Here is a 17,105-nt window from a genome sequence, read left to right as displayed (position 1 = left end):
TACACATGAGCTGGTGGGAGGAGCAGGTGTGCATCAATGACCATGGTACCAAGGTACCATGTGGAGTGAACATGTAGTATGTTGGTTGTGTTTCATTGATGATTTATTTATAATTTGGAAGGAGTTGCAGGACCTAGCACAATCATTTGTGGAAGCACTCAACAATAATACACTGAATAGAGACACAGTTGCACTGAAAGGAAAGAGCAGGCAATATGACCTTGCGTGCTCACAGTTTTCATCCTCATCATTTAAAAGCCAGCATCCTCTACAGGGAGATGATGAGATTAAGGAGGCATTGCAGCTGCATTGACGAACTCCATAGATATTAGAAGGAGTCAACAACTAGACTTGTGGAATGAGGCTACTCTGGAAAATATTTGGAGAACACAGTTAGCATAGTAAATCAGAAAAGCAGGGAGTCGGTACAGTTATCCAGCGCACAAAAACGAGGAAAAGTGAATTCAGTTCCAACATCAGACTAATAACAACATTAGTAAACAAGATGCAAGTTTATGAGCTGCTGCTCATAAACATTGGCATTTGATTAGAGGTGACCCTACTATAGGGCCAATAATTCCTATTAATACATCAATAACATATAGGTGAGCCCATTCGACGAGAGATGCTCTAGTCAAAAGCAGTCCTGAGTTATTGGAATAGAAAATGTGGTTTCAACAGCCCGATCGTTTTCTTAGCTGTGGGCTAAAGTATCTTGGCAGTATGGCCATACAGGGCCTCAAAATAATTTTACAGCATTACTGGGTAATCAGAATCAAAGATTTTGCATAGCCAATGCCTAGACACTTCAATGAGCAGAACAGTAATACGAAACGCACTTACAATATTTTGTTCTAGATGTAGTTCAGTGTCACAATAGAAGTGGTATCTGTGAGGGAGCGCTCAGGCAACTAAAGGCCAGATATATTCTTAATTTAGGTACTAAATCAGCGTACAGCTTGAATGCCGAAGAAAAGTATACTTTTTTATAATCATGACATTCTTTTGGCATATTCCCTACCCTGATGATTTAATAATGTGCAATAACAAATGTCATAGAAGAGTTTTTTTTTCGGTTTTATCTATGTATTTAGGCAATTTTGAAATTAGTGGATCAATGCAGTGGTGATTGCACAAAAAACCTGCTGGGGTGAAACTCTTTATTTCATTAAATTTAATATATTTTTGTTTCACTTTCTTATGTGCGTATGAAGTGCATGTGATATTTTGAAAGCCAATGACGAGTTGGTCATGCAAATATGAAATTGTTGCATTGGAATCGTTTCCCATCAGGGCTAAATTGGTATAAATGAACTGCCATTGACAACAAGTACTCAACACAATAGTTAAAATACTGTTGAATTTTAGAGTGACAAGGATGAATTTTTATAAAAGAATGAAACAACAGTTTGCGCTATGTAACGTTGATCGACAGTTGTCATCTGTGCAGTATTATTTCCATTTCTTTCATTATTGTTTAATCACATGAGCACTATAAAATGGGATTAAAATGGTGCTGCGCGTATGTGAGCGAGGCCAAGCAATTTGGCTGAAACACGTTAAGGCGTAAAGTGATGATTTGATTAAATAAAACAGTGGAGAGTACTAATGGTGTTTGTGCTTGGTTCTTTCAAAGTTGCTGGCCCTGATGAGAATCCTACAGCCGTAAATTGCTGAAGAGACGGCATGGATGCACAGGTAGAGGTAATATGTCATTTCTAAGTCGGAAGAACATTCGACACTCGGGTGCTGGCGTCAAATCTGCTTCATTTTATTGGGATACAGATCCAAGGCGTTTCGGCTCATCCCTACGAGCCCTGTTCACGAACGGACATCCTGTTTTCTCAAGGTGCTTCAATGTACAGATCTAGTGTACTCTGCTTGGGGCAGGATAGATGTAATATTTGGGGAAGAATTAGGTTCTGAAATTATAAAATGTATTATTTGATTCCAGGTCCCTTTTTGACTTATTCCACTATGGAAAGTTTAGATTAAGGGTGTATTGTTAGGATATAGTGCCCATTGGAATAAGAAAAATGAAAATGACATTTCTGGAATCAATATTGTAATGTTCTGATATACAATTAATGGATTCCTTTATAAGTATATCCAATTTGTAATATTAAGCATCACACTATGAATTTTTGCTTTTGGTAAAAGAAAATCAGCATAGTGAAATGATTGTGGGGCATATCAGCAAGGCGAGGCGATAAAATTATCGCCGCTTTAGCGTCCGTTTTCGGACGAAAAGCGGCGATAATTTTATCGCCCTATCAGCATGGACACGCTAACGCGGGAATCCATGCCTTAGCGCCTGTTTACTGAACGCCCCGCTTTGCATCTCTAATGAGATGCAAAGTGGGCGTTCCTTCCTGAAATAACTGGAGAAATGTCGCTATTCGACATTTCTCCAATTATCAAGGGAATCGCTAAGAAGCATAGCGATAAGAAAAGTAGCGCTAACTATGGTTATCGCTACTTTCCTTACGCCTGCTTTAATTCTGACTTAGCCATGTAATCCAATGGGAGGTGGATTACATAGCTAAGACCACCCTGCCCTATCAGCAAGGTATCGCCGGTCACAGTGCGATTATCGCTGGATTTCCAGCAATAATCACACTGTTTTCCAGCTAACGCTTGCATTTCTATCGCTTTGGAGATAAGCGTTGCTGATAGCACGCTATCTCCGCGATAGAAATTAGCGATAGCCGGCGATAATTATCCTAGTGCTAAATGCGCTTAGCGATAATTATCGCCGGCCATGGCTGATATGCCCCTAAGTTTTTTGCTGTTTAGAGAAAAGACTATGGAGCAGTCTGTTGTTTGCTGTTTTTTATTTTACTTTACACATAAGCACCTTGAGCAAATATGGCGCTTATTCATGAACAAAGATTGCCGAGTGCGAGCCGAAAAGTATTGGGTATGTTTTCCCAGTAAAATTACACCAATTTGACACCAATTCCTGATACAAATTTTTACAAACGAATACAATATTCTGCACTCCATTTCACAGCATGTACCTATATTTCTTTATAACATTACATTCAGGACATCTAAGCAAAGATATTTTATTGTTCATGTAACAGCACTAGTGAAGATGCTTCATCTCTAATCTTCTCCAATATGGCAGATTCTATTTCAATTATGTTGTCTATGTCTTCTGCATTTTGTCTATGTTGCTGATGCACTGTTTAAAGGTCGGATGGTTCACTATGTCATTAACTTCAAAAGGGCCAGCAAGGTAAAAATGTAATGCCACAAAACAGCTGAGAATAAACCCTGCTGGCATCAGCAGATTTGACAGAAAATTTGCAAGAAAGAAGTGGTGAACTATGGTTAGTTCCCATGCTTTAGGTAAAGAGTAGCTCCTTTATATGTAGCACTTTACAACACCACAGACAGTCTAATTCTGCTCACCTCAAATGTCTGTTTTTGAAGCAGAGTTTTTAAGCATAGTTTAGCACAGAGCCATCCACAGTGAGCTAACTCAACTATGTATTGCGACCTTGCCATGTACAGTGGTGTCATCAGTGACATCATTTCAGCTGCCATCGGTGATATTATTAATGACGTCATAGAACATGTCATGAGTGTTGTAATATGTGAGGTCATTAGCAGTACATGGCAAGGACACAAGTTATAGTTAATTGAGTTAACAGTAACTGGTGAATTTCAGTGGGTTTTTTTCAGTTAAAAATGTCTCGTTTTTAACTAACATTTTCACCCAACTATAAAGTCACTTTAACATTTGATATTTTCAGTGAAGCTCTAGGGTTTATTTCTAAACGTAATGTTAGAAATTATTACCATACCTAACTATAACGCCACTTTAACCTTTGTTATTGTCAGTGAATTTGTTTTTTTTAACAAAGTAATATTTTATTAACATACCTAACTACGCCAAACCCCTGCCGCCAGCCACCTCCCCACCACACACAACTTAAGGCCCAACACCAACAGACACCAAACCCCCTTTTTTTAAATAGAAAAAATGCATTCCCAATCCTGCTGGATTCCTGGGGGAGTTCAAGTGGCAGCCCTATTTCCTGGGGGATCACCGTGTCCTAAAAAAAGAAAAACAACTTTTGTTTTTATTTGACACTGGGACTCCCTCCCTACAAGGTCTAGGTGGGCGGGGTACCCCTACCCTGCGCTCTCATATCTTTTTATTTATTTTCAGGACACGAGGACTGAGTTCCTAAGTCCTGTAATGGCGGCTGCCACATTTTTGTTCAGGTTGCGCCGGAAAATTGGAGCACGAGCTTCTCTGGGACTTGGGGAGCCTCTCACGACCATGGGAGCTTGAGGCCAATAAGAACAAGCATTTGCAATGCAATAGGTCTCGCTTTCACGCGTGTTTGAGCTATTGACATTGCAAATAACAATGCCTTTTATTTTTGTTTTCGTTTTAAAAACATAAATAGAAGGCATTGTCATTTACAATGCCAATAGCTTAAACTCGTGTAAATGCTAGGAATTTTACACACTTTGTAGTTTTGTTATTGTAAACATAAATTAAGATAAGGTATGCAGCTAGCCCTTCAAAGGGTGTTCTAACTTTACCAGTTTCAATATAAGATTTCTTTGTCTCCAACTATCAGAAGCAGACCCAAGACATCAAGCAGGTGAGGTGTCGATGATGACCACCAGCAAGTAGACGGATTAGCTCCCTGCCACGTACCCTTCCCTACAGCACACAAGCCCCTTTCCAGCAATGCACAAAGAAAAACACGCAAAGGCTGCCCCCGCCCCCCTCTGAAATGTACACCTCGTGAGTACAGTGCGCCTGTTTACTGTCATCACAGGCCTTGGCACGGATACAATTCAAATAACTAATCAAATAAGATACCCAAAGCATAGGAAGAAGACACGGATTGTATGCAATTTATAGCAGCCGAAGAATGGGCAGCAGGTGTATCACACGGACGCAGATCGTTTCTTTCCGAGGCTAATTGTTCATTAGAGGTTACTTAGCGGAGTTTCCCGCAGAGGCGAATGGGGCGCTGCTACACCCATATTTATATACATTATAAATGCTCTGGCTATTTGAGTGAATTAATACTATTCCCAGCGGACACGATATGGGAAAATACCTCTGAAGTAGTGCAATTCATACACATATCAAGCAGATTTCTAAAGGTAGACGAGAGAGAAAATGTTGTCTTATTCTGTTCTACTGCGTGGCCAGAAATGCCAGTATAGCAAACAACCGCCGTAACCTCTATTACCATGCAAGCAATCCGTAACAAGCGCTCGCCATCTGTTTTCACTCAGCCGCTTGTTTATATTTGCATTGCGCTTTTACTTTAAGTGAAAGTGCCATGCAAAAATAAACACGGGGCTGAGTGAAAACAGATGGCCCCCATAAAGATAAGAAATTGCTTTGCGACAGCAGCAAAGCAGATGACCCTGTCCGGATGGCAGGCCACCGTTTAGCATAAACGGTGACGCCAGCCAATGAAAATGAGGGTCTGGGCTTCAATACCCCTTCTCATTCTCAAATCTACTCTCTTACAATATCTCTCGCCCAGCAAGCAGCGCTTTGCGCTGCAACGCCAGGCGAGACCTAAAAGAGACCTCTTGCCCTACAGCGTCTTTCTATTTTTTAAAATTGCATGCCAGCAGGACTCCTGCAAAGCATCCAGATAGCTATATATTTTGAACCATAACTTATCAAAAGCTATTGCACAGATCTACACCAAATCACAAAAAGCACCCTCACTTGGTAAAGTTCTACCTTTCTGCCAAATTTGGTGTCATTCTGTTCATCAGTTTTGGCTGTAGTGCTGTTCACAAACCGTCATGGAAATTTTATTTTGGGACCCCTCTTTTTCCTGGCCCCCCACTTGAACGATCACGCCGAACCTTTGCAGGAAGACGCTGAGGTCGATTAACATTTCTTTTGGAATGTTTTGTGAAGGTTCATCAAACAATGTCAAAGATTTTAGCAAAGCAAAAAATCTATTTCCTATGGTAACTAGGTCCTAACTTTAACTACACAGTGGATAAGGCAAGTAATTCTGATTTTGGCATCTAATTTTTGATATGCCCTTATGAGAAATGTTACGTGGGCAGAGCTATTTACCTCGTCAGGAAATGAGTGCCCGAGCACCTAAGAGCAATTCATCGTAAAGACCACCAATACCCAGTAGCAAAACACTTTTCAGAGATTCATAATGGTAACCATAAGGATTGTAATAGTATATATATATTTTTTGCAATAATTTAAATATTTTAACATTAGATTCCTATTGGGTGTTATTTTATTTCCCTCAATGGTTTTCTGTGGGATTGTGTTGCAGTAGCTGTGAGTGGCAATGTGTGGTGCTTGTTTTACCACAAGAGTGGGCTGGAGTACAAATTATACCTGGTTTATTACCTATAGGGCTGTAGTAACTTTAGAAGTGTAGTTTGTGAACACTCACTAGTGTCTGTGTGTTTGTAATAAAATGTCTCTTCAGAAACTTCCCCTTAAATTTCCCTAAACACCTCGGGCCCGATTCACAGAACTAACTTAAGACAAAATCCTAAACTTACTACCATTTTCGTATTCACAGAAGGCACTTACTCATGTTGGTATTCACAGAGGACACTTACTCACTTCGGTATTCACAGAAGTTAGGAGTCCTAACTTTAGGACTCCTAAATGCCTTCTGTGAATACCGAAAGTCTTAAAATTAGGATTTTTCTCAGTTTAGGAGTCCTAAAGTTAGGAGTCCTAACTATACTACTACTAGGGGGGCGCTAGAGGGCGCACAGCCGAATGGCTGCCTGGTGAGACAGCTCCGCCGGACGGACAAGAATAACGGCGTAAAAGAGCATGTAAGGGGCCAAGAGATCGCTGAAAACTGCCGCATTGATTGTCGGACACGGGCGTCCACGCATGGATGAGGTGTGGAGCGGATCTCGGGTGCTGGGAGAGCGGGGGCGAGCTGCTGAACACCGGGCCCGGGCCGGGGCTCGGAGAGCACAAGATGGTGCCGCTCGGAGTATCCGGGAGCAAAGGTGGCGAGGAACCGGCGAGATCGACGATGCGACCTGCCCTGGGGTGTTGAGACATGAGAGCATGCGCTGGTGTCTCTAGGTGCCGACAGGAGAGACCGGCGTGCATCAGTGGAAAGACGCGAAATGGCGGCGGAGCCTGCTTTCAGATCCCGCTCTGGAGGACGATAACTTACGACGAGGACCGATGCATTGATGCCTGGTGAGCACTGCCTGATCTGCGCGTGGGGCCCTGCCTGCCTGGGGGCGCCGACTCACTGCGCTGTCGGGGGCCGGAGGGCTGGCTGGAAGGACTGCGAAGGGGCGCGACAGTCGAGAGGGCGACCCATGGGCTGCTAGCTCCGGCGGCCGCTGAAGCGCCGAGGAAGGTGCAGGTCTGCTGCACGGCGCATATCGCACTGCCACCTGGGGACGGGGCCTGCGCTGCGGTGGCTGCTGTGCTGGATCGCCGGCTCTGGAGCAAGCGTGGTGCTGGAGGTTATCCGCGCCTGCTGTGGGGCCCCCTGGGATCGTGGCTGCGACTGCAGAGAGCTGGGTGCCTGTTCTGGCCCTGAGGCACGAGGGGCGAGAGGAGGCTGAAGGTGCGTGAACTGGGCAAGGGGTGCTGCGGCTGTGTACCCATCCGAGCCTCCAGTGCGGATTGACCGGGATATATTGTGACTGCGAGCAGGCGCCTGTGATCCCTTCACTGGGGGGACCTGCCGCTTGTTGATCTCGTCTCTGGCGGCCGCTGTGTGCAGACAAGACCATGGGGAAACCTGATAAGAATCAGCCTAAACTCCAGTTCGAGTCCAAAAGGCAGACGAAGGGCGCTACATCGCAAACAGAAACTGCCCTCGGCGCGGGGGAGGCGCTGCCCACGGGTATGGAGGGGGTGTTGCAGGCTATCCAGCAGAGCCTGCAGGACATCAATGGCAAGCTTGACACCATTACGATCCGAGTGGATAACATGGCGGCGAAGCTGGATGGCCATGGGGAGCGACTGACGGAGGCGGAAACTCGCATTGGGGTGGTGGACGATGTCACCCAGGCCACGACCAAAAAATGTGCGGAAGTGGAGCAGCTGCTGGAGGTATTAAGAAACAAGGCGGAGGATTTGGAAGCGCGGTCCCGGCGCAACAATGTACGGATCACGGGGGTTCCAGAGTCCACCAACGTTGGACGTATGGAAACATATGTGGAGGAGCTGATCCGTAATGTCATTGGTGCCGACCACCTCTCCCCAATGTTCCTAATTGAGCGCGCGCACCGATCGTTGGCGCCTAGACCGAAGCCTGGGGCCCCCCCGCGTCCCATAGTTGCTCGGGTCCTTAACTACAGAGACCGGGATGTCATATTGAGGCTGGCGAGAGAGAAACGGCAAATAACGCATCAGGGCAACACGCTGGAATTTTACCCGGACTTCACCATCGCGGTCCAGCTGGCACGGAGGGAATTCAACCCCGTTAAGAAAAAGTTGCGCGACTTTGGGATTGATTATGCAATGCTATACCCAGCCAGGCTCCGAGTGACGCGCGACGATCTGTCACACACCTAAGGCGGCGCAGGATCTCGTCAAGCGCATTGGCATCCAGCGTAAGGAGCGACAGCGAACGGATCAGAATCCGGATGCAGACTAGAGGGCAGCTGACGAGCGGACTTCGGAGAGCGGCAAAGCAAGTGGTGTGCAGCTGCAGCGCTGTCTGCATGTGGTAAGGTGGTGGAACTGCGCCGGGTCCCTGGGCCTCGAGGGGAGTACATTGTTGACCTACATTGCCAGTGGGACTCTTCTGAACTGCTGTGAGCCGTGAGTACAAGTGGGGCGAACTAGGTTGTCTTCACGAACATCCTGCTATGCGCTGGCATGTCAGAGGGCGCACAGTCTGGCTGGCCCTGCTGCTTAATGCCCTGGTGGAGGATTGATCAGGGGACACCGCACCACACACTCGAGACTGATGTTCTGGTGGGCGCTGCTGACTTGCATGTGGCTCTACGGGGCCTGAGGAAATGGGAACTGTTGGCCCAGATTCGGGAGGTCCTGGGTGGCTCATTGGTTGGGGACCGATGTCATATGTGGGGTCCTGGAATTGGCTGCAGGAAAGTCATTGGGATGCTGCCCACCGCCAGGCGGGTTTTGTATTGCTCTGGAGAGACTGACCCCATTTGGTTCCCCGATAATTGTGCGCTATGTCCGGCGACAATCAGGTACCTGTGTAGACATGGTGAGTTTAGGTCCCAACTCCTAATGTAATCCCGTCCACATCCATTTAGTTGGATGGATTTGTGTGCTCTGGGCGATCCCCCCAAGCGGGTGATCCCCAATCCTAGTTATTCTATGTTGATCTACTGTAATGGGGTATGTCTTTGGCATGGTTGGGGTGCTGAAGTGGGTGGGGGGGAGGGGGAATGGAGTTGAAAAGTTGGTTTGTTGGTCACGGTGCATAAGACGCATCGCTGAAATCCGGAAAATTGCGCTAGGGAATCCCGAGGTCTGTGGGTGCTCGGATCCCCGTAGTCTCGCACTAACTGACTGCCGTTATTGGATCTGCCTGAACAGTGCTGTTGATAAATGGGGGACGCAAGGGTAGAGGCTGGATGCCTCAAATTGCTGACCTGGAATGTACGGGGGCTTAATAACCCCCAAAAAATAAGACCAACACTTGCGTACTTGGATAGACTGCACATCGATATTGCACTCATACAGGAGACACACTGTGCGCCGACGCGTGGGCTTGGCATGGGGCGAAGGTGGGCTGAGTCGGTACATCACTCTGTGTACTCATCCTATGCTAGAGGGGTGCTCATATTGGTAAGAAGGGGACTGCATTTCAAGATAGACACCACGGTGACGGATGACATGGGGTGCTTTGTTATTGTTACTGGATTACTGCGTGGACAGCGACTGGCAATTGTGAGCACATATGGGCCGAATGTAGACGACCCGCAATTCTACAATTCACTATGGGGTAAGCTGAGGGATCTGCAGGCTGAACATGTGGTATGGGGTGGAGATTTCAATGTAGCACTCTCTGACGACTTGGATAGATCGGGGGTGACGATTGAGCCTCATAGACGGGCGCTACATGTCCTGCAGGATCTGATGGTGGAGAGGGGACTTATTGATATCTGGAGGTGTAGGAATCCTGAGGGGAGGGAGGCCACACACGCATCGACAGCACACAATAGCTGGTCCCGCATCGACTACTGGTTGGTATCTGGTGACGTTGCATTATGGACTAGGGAAGTTAGACATTTGCCGCGGACACTGTCGGATCACAATCCAGTGCTCCTATCCCTCGAATTCCCATGCTACACTCCTCCCCCTTTCAGCTGGAGGTTTAACGCGAAAGCCCTTTTAGATCCACTGTATGAGGACGCTATTGGACAGGCGATAAAGGACTATTTTGACCACAATGCCCCTACTATGAAAGATCCCGGTGTACTGTGGGATGCTTTTAAGGCAACGATCCACGGCATCTGTATGAGCACGAATGCTGGTATCCTAAAAGACATACGGCATCAGCTGACGGTGAGAGAAAACAAAATGCGACTACTAGAAGGGGAATATGAGAGAACGGGCGATGCTAAACTATTAGGTGACATCAGAATACTTCTGTCTGAGTACCAAAACTATGCGGAAGACGAAATTAAATACATGTCGAAACGACAGATAGCGAGAGCGTATGGCGAGGGGGGTAGGTCGGGAAGGCACCTGGCAGCTAAAATATGTGAAGGCCGTGCACCGCAGACTATTCATGTGATACGCACTACACGGGGGGAACAAAAATTTGGCGCGCAAGAAATTTTGAGCGAGTTTGTGACTGCATATGGTGAAACGTACGCCTCTAGACCGACGGCGGAGCCAGACGCAATAATGGAGTATCTGGAAGACGTGGCGATAGCGTGGCTGTCAGACACGCATAGGGAATATCTGTCTCTGCCCATCACGGTAGAAGAGGTCACAGAAGTGATCAAAACGCTGCCCAATGGTAAGGCGCCAGGCCCCGATGGGTTTACCTGCAAATTTTACAAGGCCTTTGTGGAGCAGCTGGCGCCCCGTCTGGTGGAGATGTATGGGAATGCCCATGAACAACAGAGCCTGCCTCCGACTCTACGTGAGGCGATCTTGCTGGCACTGCTCAAGCCGCAGAAGGATCCAGAGCTCTGTGACTCATACAGGCCTTTGTCTCTGATAAATGTAGACAATAAGATACTGGCCAAATTGCTCGCTGCTCGACTTAACCCTTTAATGTCTAAGCTGATTCTGCCCGACCAATCAGGATTCATCCCCTTGCGCTCCACCGCACACAATACACGGACTCTCTTTGCGTTGTCACACTACCTGACACCTACGACTAAAGCCGCGGCGGTCTTCCTGGACGCGGCCAAGGCCTTTGATTCGCTGGAATGGCCGTATTTAAATACTGTGCTATGGAGGATGGGCTTCCCGCCCATGTTTCTCCAGTGGATACAGCTGCTGTATGACGCGCCGGTGGCGCGAGTCCGGGTGAATAAATACATTTCAGAGCCCATCGACATCCGCAGGGGCACTAGACAGGGGTGCCCGCTGTCCCCATTGCTGTTTGCTCTAGCGCTGGAGCCGCTAGCATGCAAAATTAGGCAGGGGCATCATTACTCAGCTTTGCAGTTTCCACAACGGCCACTGCACATATCATTGTATGCTGACGATATGTTATTGTATGTGAGAGACCCAGGGGAAAATCTGAATCCTTTGTTGCGGGAATATATTAAGTTCGCTCATCACTCGGGTGTAACTATAAACTGGGATAAATCTTTGATTATCCCCTTGACGGACAGCACACAACCGCACCCCATGGAGTACCCCTTGGAGTGGCAGACCGAGCCGGTGAAGTATCTGGGTGTGTGGTATCACCGTGACCCAGAGATTGTCAACCGGGCAAACTATGGGAGGGCGATCGATGCCTTGGAAGGGAAAGTGCGAAGGTGGATACAGCTGCCGCTGTCCCTGGCCGATCGCATTGCCATTGTCAAAATGGTGATACTGCCTAAACTGCTATACCTTTTCAACAACATACCCATCCAGCCTCCTAAGGAGGTTTTTCGTCGCATCGCCATGCTGGTACTCCAGCTAGTTTGGGAGGGGAAAACTGCAAGGGTTGACTTACAGACGCTAACATTACCATACTCCCGGGGAGGATTCGGAGTTCCTGACTTTTTGCTATACTACCTTTGTGCGCAGGCGCAATATACGCATTTTTGGTATCACATGTGGCAATTGAAGAAGGGGACGCGCTACCGATCCCACTAGATACGATCATCACACACCGTAGACCTCCCTTGCATAAGAATGACATCAACACGATTGATGCCACTAATAAAGCATGGCACTTAATGGCGAGGAAGGAAAATAAACTGCCATTATACGCCCCGGCGCTCCGGCTCCACTGGCATCCAGAGATCTCGGTAACCCAAGAAGAGGTGGGGGTGGGATTGCTGAGACAGGTCGGTATAGATACCTTGGGAGACCTCTATGAAGACGGTAATTTCAAAACGCTTGACAAGCTGACATACATTAGTAATAAGACATTACTGTTTCAATTTAACTACCACAGACTACAGAATGCTATTAAAAAGCTGTACCCAACATACCCGGATGAACCCCCGGTGATGTCCGCTCTGCAGTGGATAATCACCACACCGAAGGCAAAAAGCCTGGTGTCCACGCTCTATGCTAAACTACAAAGTGACATTGCGGCAAACACACATAAAGCCATGGAGAGGTGGAATAACTGCCTCGATGTTCCTCTAACGGAAGAGGATTGGACGGTTGCTTGCACACTGACTGGTATGCTGACGCCTAATGGCAACCTACGCATACTCCACTTCAAGTACCTACACCAGACTTATTACACACCCGCCAGATTGCACAGATATGGGTTACGCTCGGATTCTAGGTGTGGACGATGCAATCAAGAAGTGGCGGATTTTATTCATTTAGCATGGTCTTGTGGGGTGATAATGGAATACTGGGTGCAGGTGATGCAGTTGCTGGGAGAAATGGTGGGAGGTGAGATGAGCTGCACGGCTCGTATTTGTTTGCTGGGTCTGTTGCCTGGGGTAAAGGCTCAAAAGCGCAAATTTTGTATGATTTCCCTACTTCTGGCAAAGCGGAGAATATCGCTCAGCTGGAATGGCAGGAGTGCACCAAAAGTTAAAGACTGGCTTGCTGATTTAACGTATTGTAAGGATACACTAAAAACGTACGAAGAGGAACTGCCTACCGGGTCGAAACCTCGAGATTACTGGCAATACTTAACCCAATACCTGTCGCAGTCTCAGATGAACTGAAATGTGTGTTCTTAATGACGTGCTATACGGAGGGTGGGAAGGGCCTTAGATCACAAATGCACACCGGATGATGGATGTTGTTGTACTGTGACTGCAATATTCTGGTTGTATTCATTGTAAAAAATAATAAAACAAAAAAACAAAAAAAAAACTATACTACTACTAAACTGACAACAATCCTAATTTTAAGGCTTTCGGTATTCACAGAAGGCATTTAGGAGTCCTAAAGTTAAGAGTCCTAACTTTACTACTACTAAATTGAGAAAAATCCTAATTTTAAGACTTTTGGTATTCACAGAAGGCATTTAGGAGTCCTAAAGTTAGGAGTCCTAACTATACTACTACTAAACTGAGAAAAATCCTAATAGTAAGACTTTCGGTATTCACAGAAGGCATTTAGGAGTCCTAAAGTTAGGACCCCTAACTTCTGTGAATACCAAAATGAGTAAGTGCCTTCTGTGAATACCATATGAGTAAGTGCCTTCTGTGAATACCAAATTGGTAGTAAGTTTAGGATTTTGTCTTAAGTTAGTTCTGTGAATCGGGCCCCTCTTATTTAGGAGTAAGGATTTCCCTTTTCCTGTCACTCCCCTTGCCTCTCAAATATTTACTACTGAAAATATATATACCTAAGTGTGCAGAGATCTCCGCCACCATGAGTAAGATCTCTGCACATAAAACTAGGAGAGGTAGAGGCATAGGTTTGTGAAGAGCATTATGTAGTACTTGAGGAGTATCTCTGTAATACTACTTTCCAAAATGCAGTTTCTAACTTGGTGAATAACAAAAAAGTAAAGAATTACTCCTAGATGTAGGCCTGCCTTGTAAAATGGATGATCCACTATGATGGAGATGATGTAGTGGCGACAATGGTGAATACTGTTTACAGTGTGAGCAGCAAACGGGATAGATCAGTGTAGAAATATCAGACACAGAGAAGTTCCTTTATGCTGCTTTATATTACCATTTCAGAGTAAAAGTCTTATAAGAAAATCATAATTTCACACTTTCTTGAGGTGTTTAAAAATACTCTAAAATGCTGCAATGTTAATAGCTCACGTTAGATACATTTGCTCATCTTCGAGAACCTACATGTTCATTTCAAGTTATACAGCATGTTCTATAAGGAACTCTTTCACTGTAGCTCCCCACCTTGCCAGCCCTCAACACTACATCTGCAGCACATGAACTATAATCTGGATCTCTGAAACCTCTACTACTGATTGCTTCCAAAGCAATACATAAGGGCAGACACGTCATCCCTGTGGATTTCTTGCTTTCTGACATTGAGATAAAAAGAGAACCAACTAGCTTTAAGCAAGAACCAAAGATGTGATTTTGACCTAAATAGGCGGAGCCCTTTTTGCATCACAATCTATACCCAGGGCCTCATTTATGAAAAGTGACGCATCACTGCGAGAAAACAGCAATGCGTCACTTTTCATTGCGCCCTCCTTGCGACACCAATAATGCGTCATATTTACAGTATGACGCATCATGTCGCAAGGAGTTACTATTCAGTACTACGTCAGTATTTCTGACGTATCTGTAGGCGCAAAAATGATGCATTGCTGTAGTGTGTCACAAAAGTGACACAACTCCAGCAATGGGTCATTACACATGGGTAAGTCCCATGTGAAATGTGCCTGCGTCAATATCTACGCCTGCCTCATGGCAGGCGTAGATATTGACGCATTTACGTCCTAGAAGTGGCGCAGTGAAATCTTATAGATTTCACTGCGTCACTTCTCTGACCCTTTCTTGCGTCAGATCGCCCCCCTGCATACATTATACCTGGCATCTATCTAGATGCGTCACTTTGTAAATATGGTGCAACAAGGCACATTTTTTACACCGCTGGTGCGTCACAAAAAGTGACGCACCGGCGACGTAAAAGTGACGCAAGGGCTCATAAATAAGCCCCTCAATTCCTAAGCAGCATTAGGTATACAAGTGCCCTGTCAACAACCCAAATACAAGACCACACCACACAACCCCACACCATATGAAAGTGTTTAACACTAAATCTCTCCTTCTCTTCATGGTGTTATGATAAATCAATACTGGACTGACATTGTTTGACTCTCAGCTTCACTTGCCTGGAGTTGCATCGTAATCGGCTCCACTATCTTTAGGCTGCTCTTATCAAATGGGTCGAAGGAGTCATCCCGCATGATGTCCGGCTGTAACACGTAACCACTCTGACCACCCAACATGAACAGAGCCTGGTTTAGTTGCATTGGCTTATCTGAAATTATTACAGACAGTACCAAACAATCAGAAAACAGTACTACCCAGTAAAAACCAATTGCTGTAATAATTAATCTGTTGCATATGCAGTACTTGGAAACAGCTTGCAATCTTCATTGAGAAGAGATCATATGTCTTCCTGTTTTAGCTGACATTTTCTTGTATAGGATCATTAGGTGGTCCTCAATTCTTTGAAATTAGGGGAGGGTTTGTAGAGTTGAAGCTACATGGCACACATTCTAATGTCTGTTGTACTTGAGTTTGTTTGTATTGCCATAGCACTGTCAAACCATTACAGTAAAGTCCTGAATATGAATCATCTAAGTTCTGCCTCCCCCAAATGTTAACAAGAACTCCCTCCAACCCTGGAGAGAGCGAGATTGAAAATGCATAACAAGACAGAACTGGATGATCAAATGATAAAACAACATATCTAAGCATTGCCTTCATGGGAAAGTGAAACATGGAGCCCCAGTGGGAAAATATTCCATCTGGTGAGACGCAATGAAGAGTTAGCTTGGGCTCGTATCTGTTAAGAATAAAGATAAAATGCAGCATTAAGGCACTCCTCCACCTAACATTGAATGCATCTTACCAGGAGTCTGAAAGTTGAGTGCTACAAGCTGACTGCCACAGATCCACATGGGAAGAGGGTCATAGTTGGATGAATCCAGGCGCTGTCCCTTGGGGTACACTCGGCTAAGCTGACGCCGGTTGTACTGCAGAAATTTCTTCCCTTTGCTGCGGTTGGCATACTTTTCTGCCTTGGTCTCAGGGAAAGATGACATATCCCGGTAGCAGGCCTTGTCCGTCCCAATCTCTGCAAGGGGCACAGATTAGGGTGTTATGCATAAGTTGCTGATTCACAAAAGTAAGTAACTCTTCTGCGTAAATTTACACTTTGTTGTAAGTGTATTACTTTCGGTATTCACAAACTCTGAGTGTAAACTTACTACAAAAGTGTAAGTTGCATGTTTCAACCCCAAGAGTAATTCAATTGGATTACTCTTGTGTGGCTGGGTGACATCCCTTGCACTCCCTAAACCAATCTTGCTCCTTCTTTTAGCAGTAAGTCTGTCCTTCCTCCACCCACTCCCTCCAGTATCTCAAACATCTACTTTTAAAATGTAACTCTGCACATTAAGTATGGGCAGCGGAGAGTCGTAAAACTCTGCACGCGGTTTGTGAATTGCAATTTGTAGTACTTTTTTAGTACCATAAAATGTAGTTTGAGAATTAGGCCCAATATTTTCTTAACATGTAAGCTTTAGGCTTTGAACTTTTGTGAATCTTAATGGCAACATGTTGGTAGGGTTAGTTCTGGAAATGCTTAAGCAATAACAACCTTTCACCACACCTATGCCTAAGCCATAACAAGCTTTTAACACGTACTATAGTGTGCTTTGTGTCTACCCATTATTGCTCATAGTAATAGCTCTTGTTTTAACAATAATTTCAGAGCTTTTTTCAGAGTTGTGACCTTGCATGTTTGTAGTCTGGACCATTACGCTTTAAAATTACAAAGTAGGGGGACACAAGAAACA

General features: G+C 45.5%; 1 protein-coding gene across 3 annotated transcripts in view; it reads right to left on the bottom strand.

Moving 5' to 3' along the window:
* Window positions 1-17,105, bottom strand: part of LOC146830503 (1-phosphatidylinositol 4,5-bisphosphate phosphodiesterase gamma-1-like) — a 695,332-nt gene that overhangs the window by 50,434 nt on the left and 627,793 nt on the right. For all 3 annotated transcript variants that reach the window (XM_085604690.1, XM_085604691.1, XM_085604692.1), the window contains 2 exons: window positions 16,157-16,381; window positions 15,411-15,559 (listed from right to left, as the gene is read on the bottom strand). In XM_085604690.1, coding sequence (XP_085460816.1) covers window positions 15,411-15,559; window positions 16,157-16,381 — 374 coding nt within the window. The remainder of the gene's footprint in view (window positions 1-15,410; window positions 15,560-16,156; window positions 16,382-17,105) is intronic.

Source organism: Triturus cristatus, chromosome 5_1 (assembly GCF_964204655.1).
Source record: "Triturus cristatus chromosome 5_1, aTriCri1.1, whole genome shotgun sequence".
Lineage (NCBI taxonomy): Eukaryota > Metazoa > Chordata > Amphibia > Caudata > Salamandridae > Triturus > Triturus cristatus.
The sequence above is the reverse complement of the archived record's forward strand: the minus strand, read 5'-3'. Positions and strand labels throughout refer to the sequence as shown.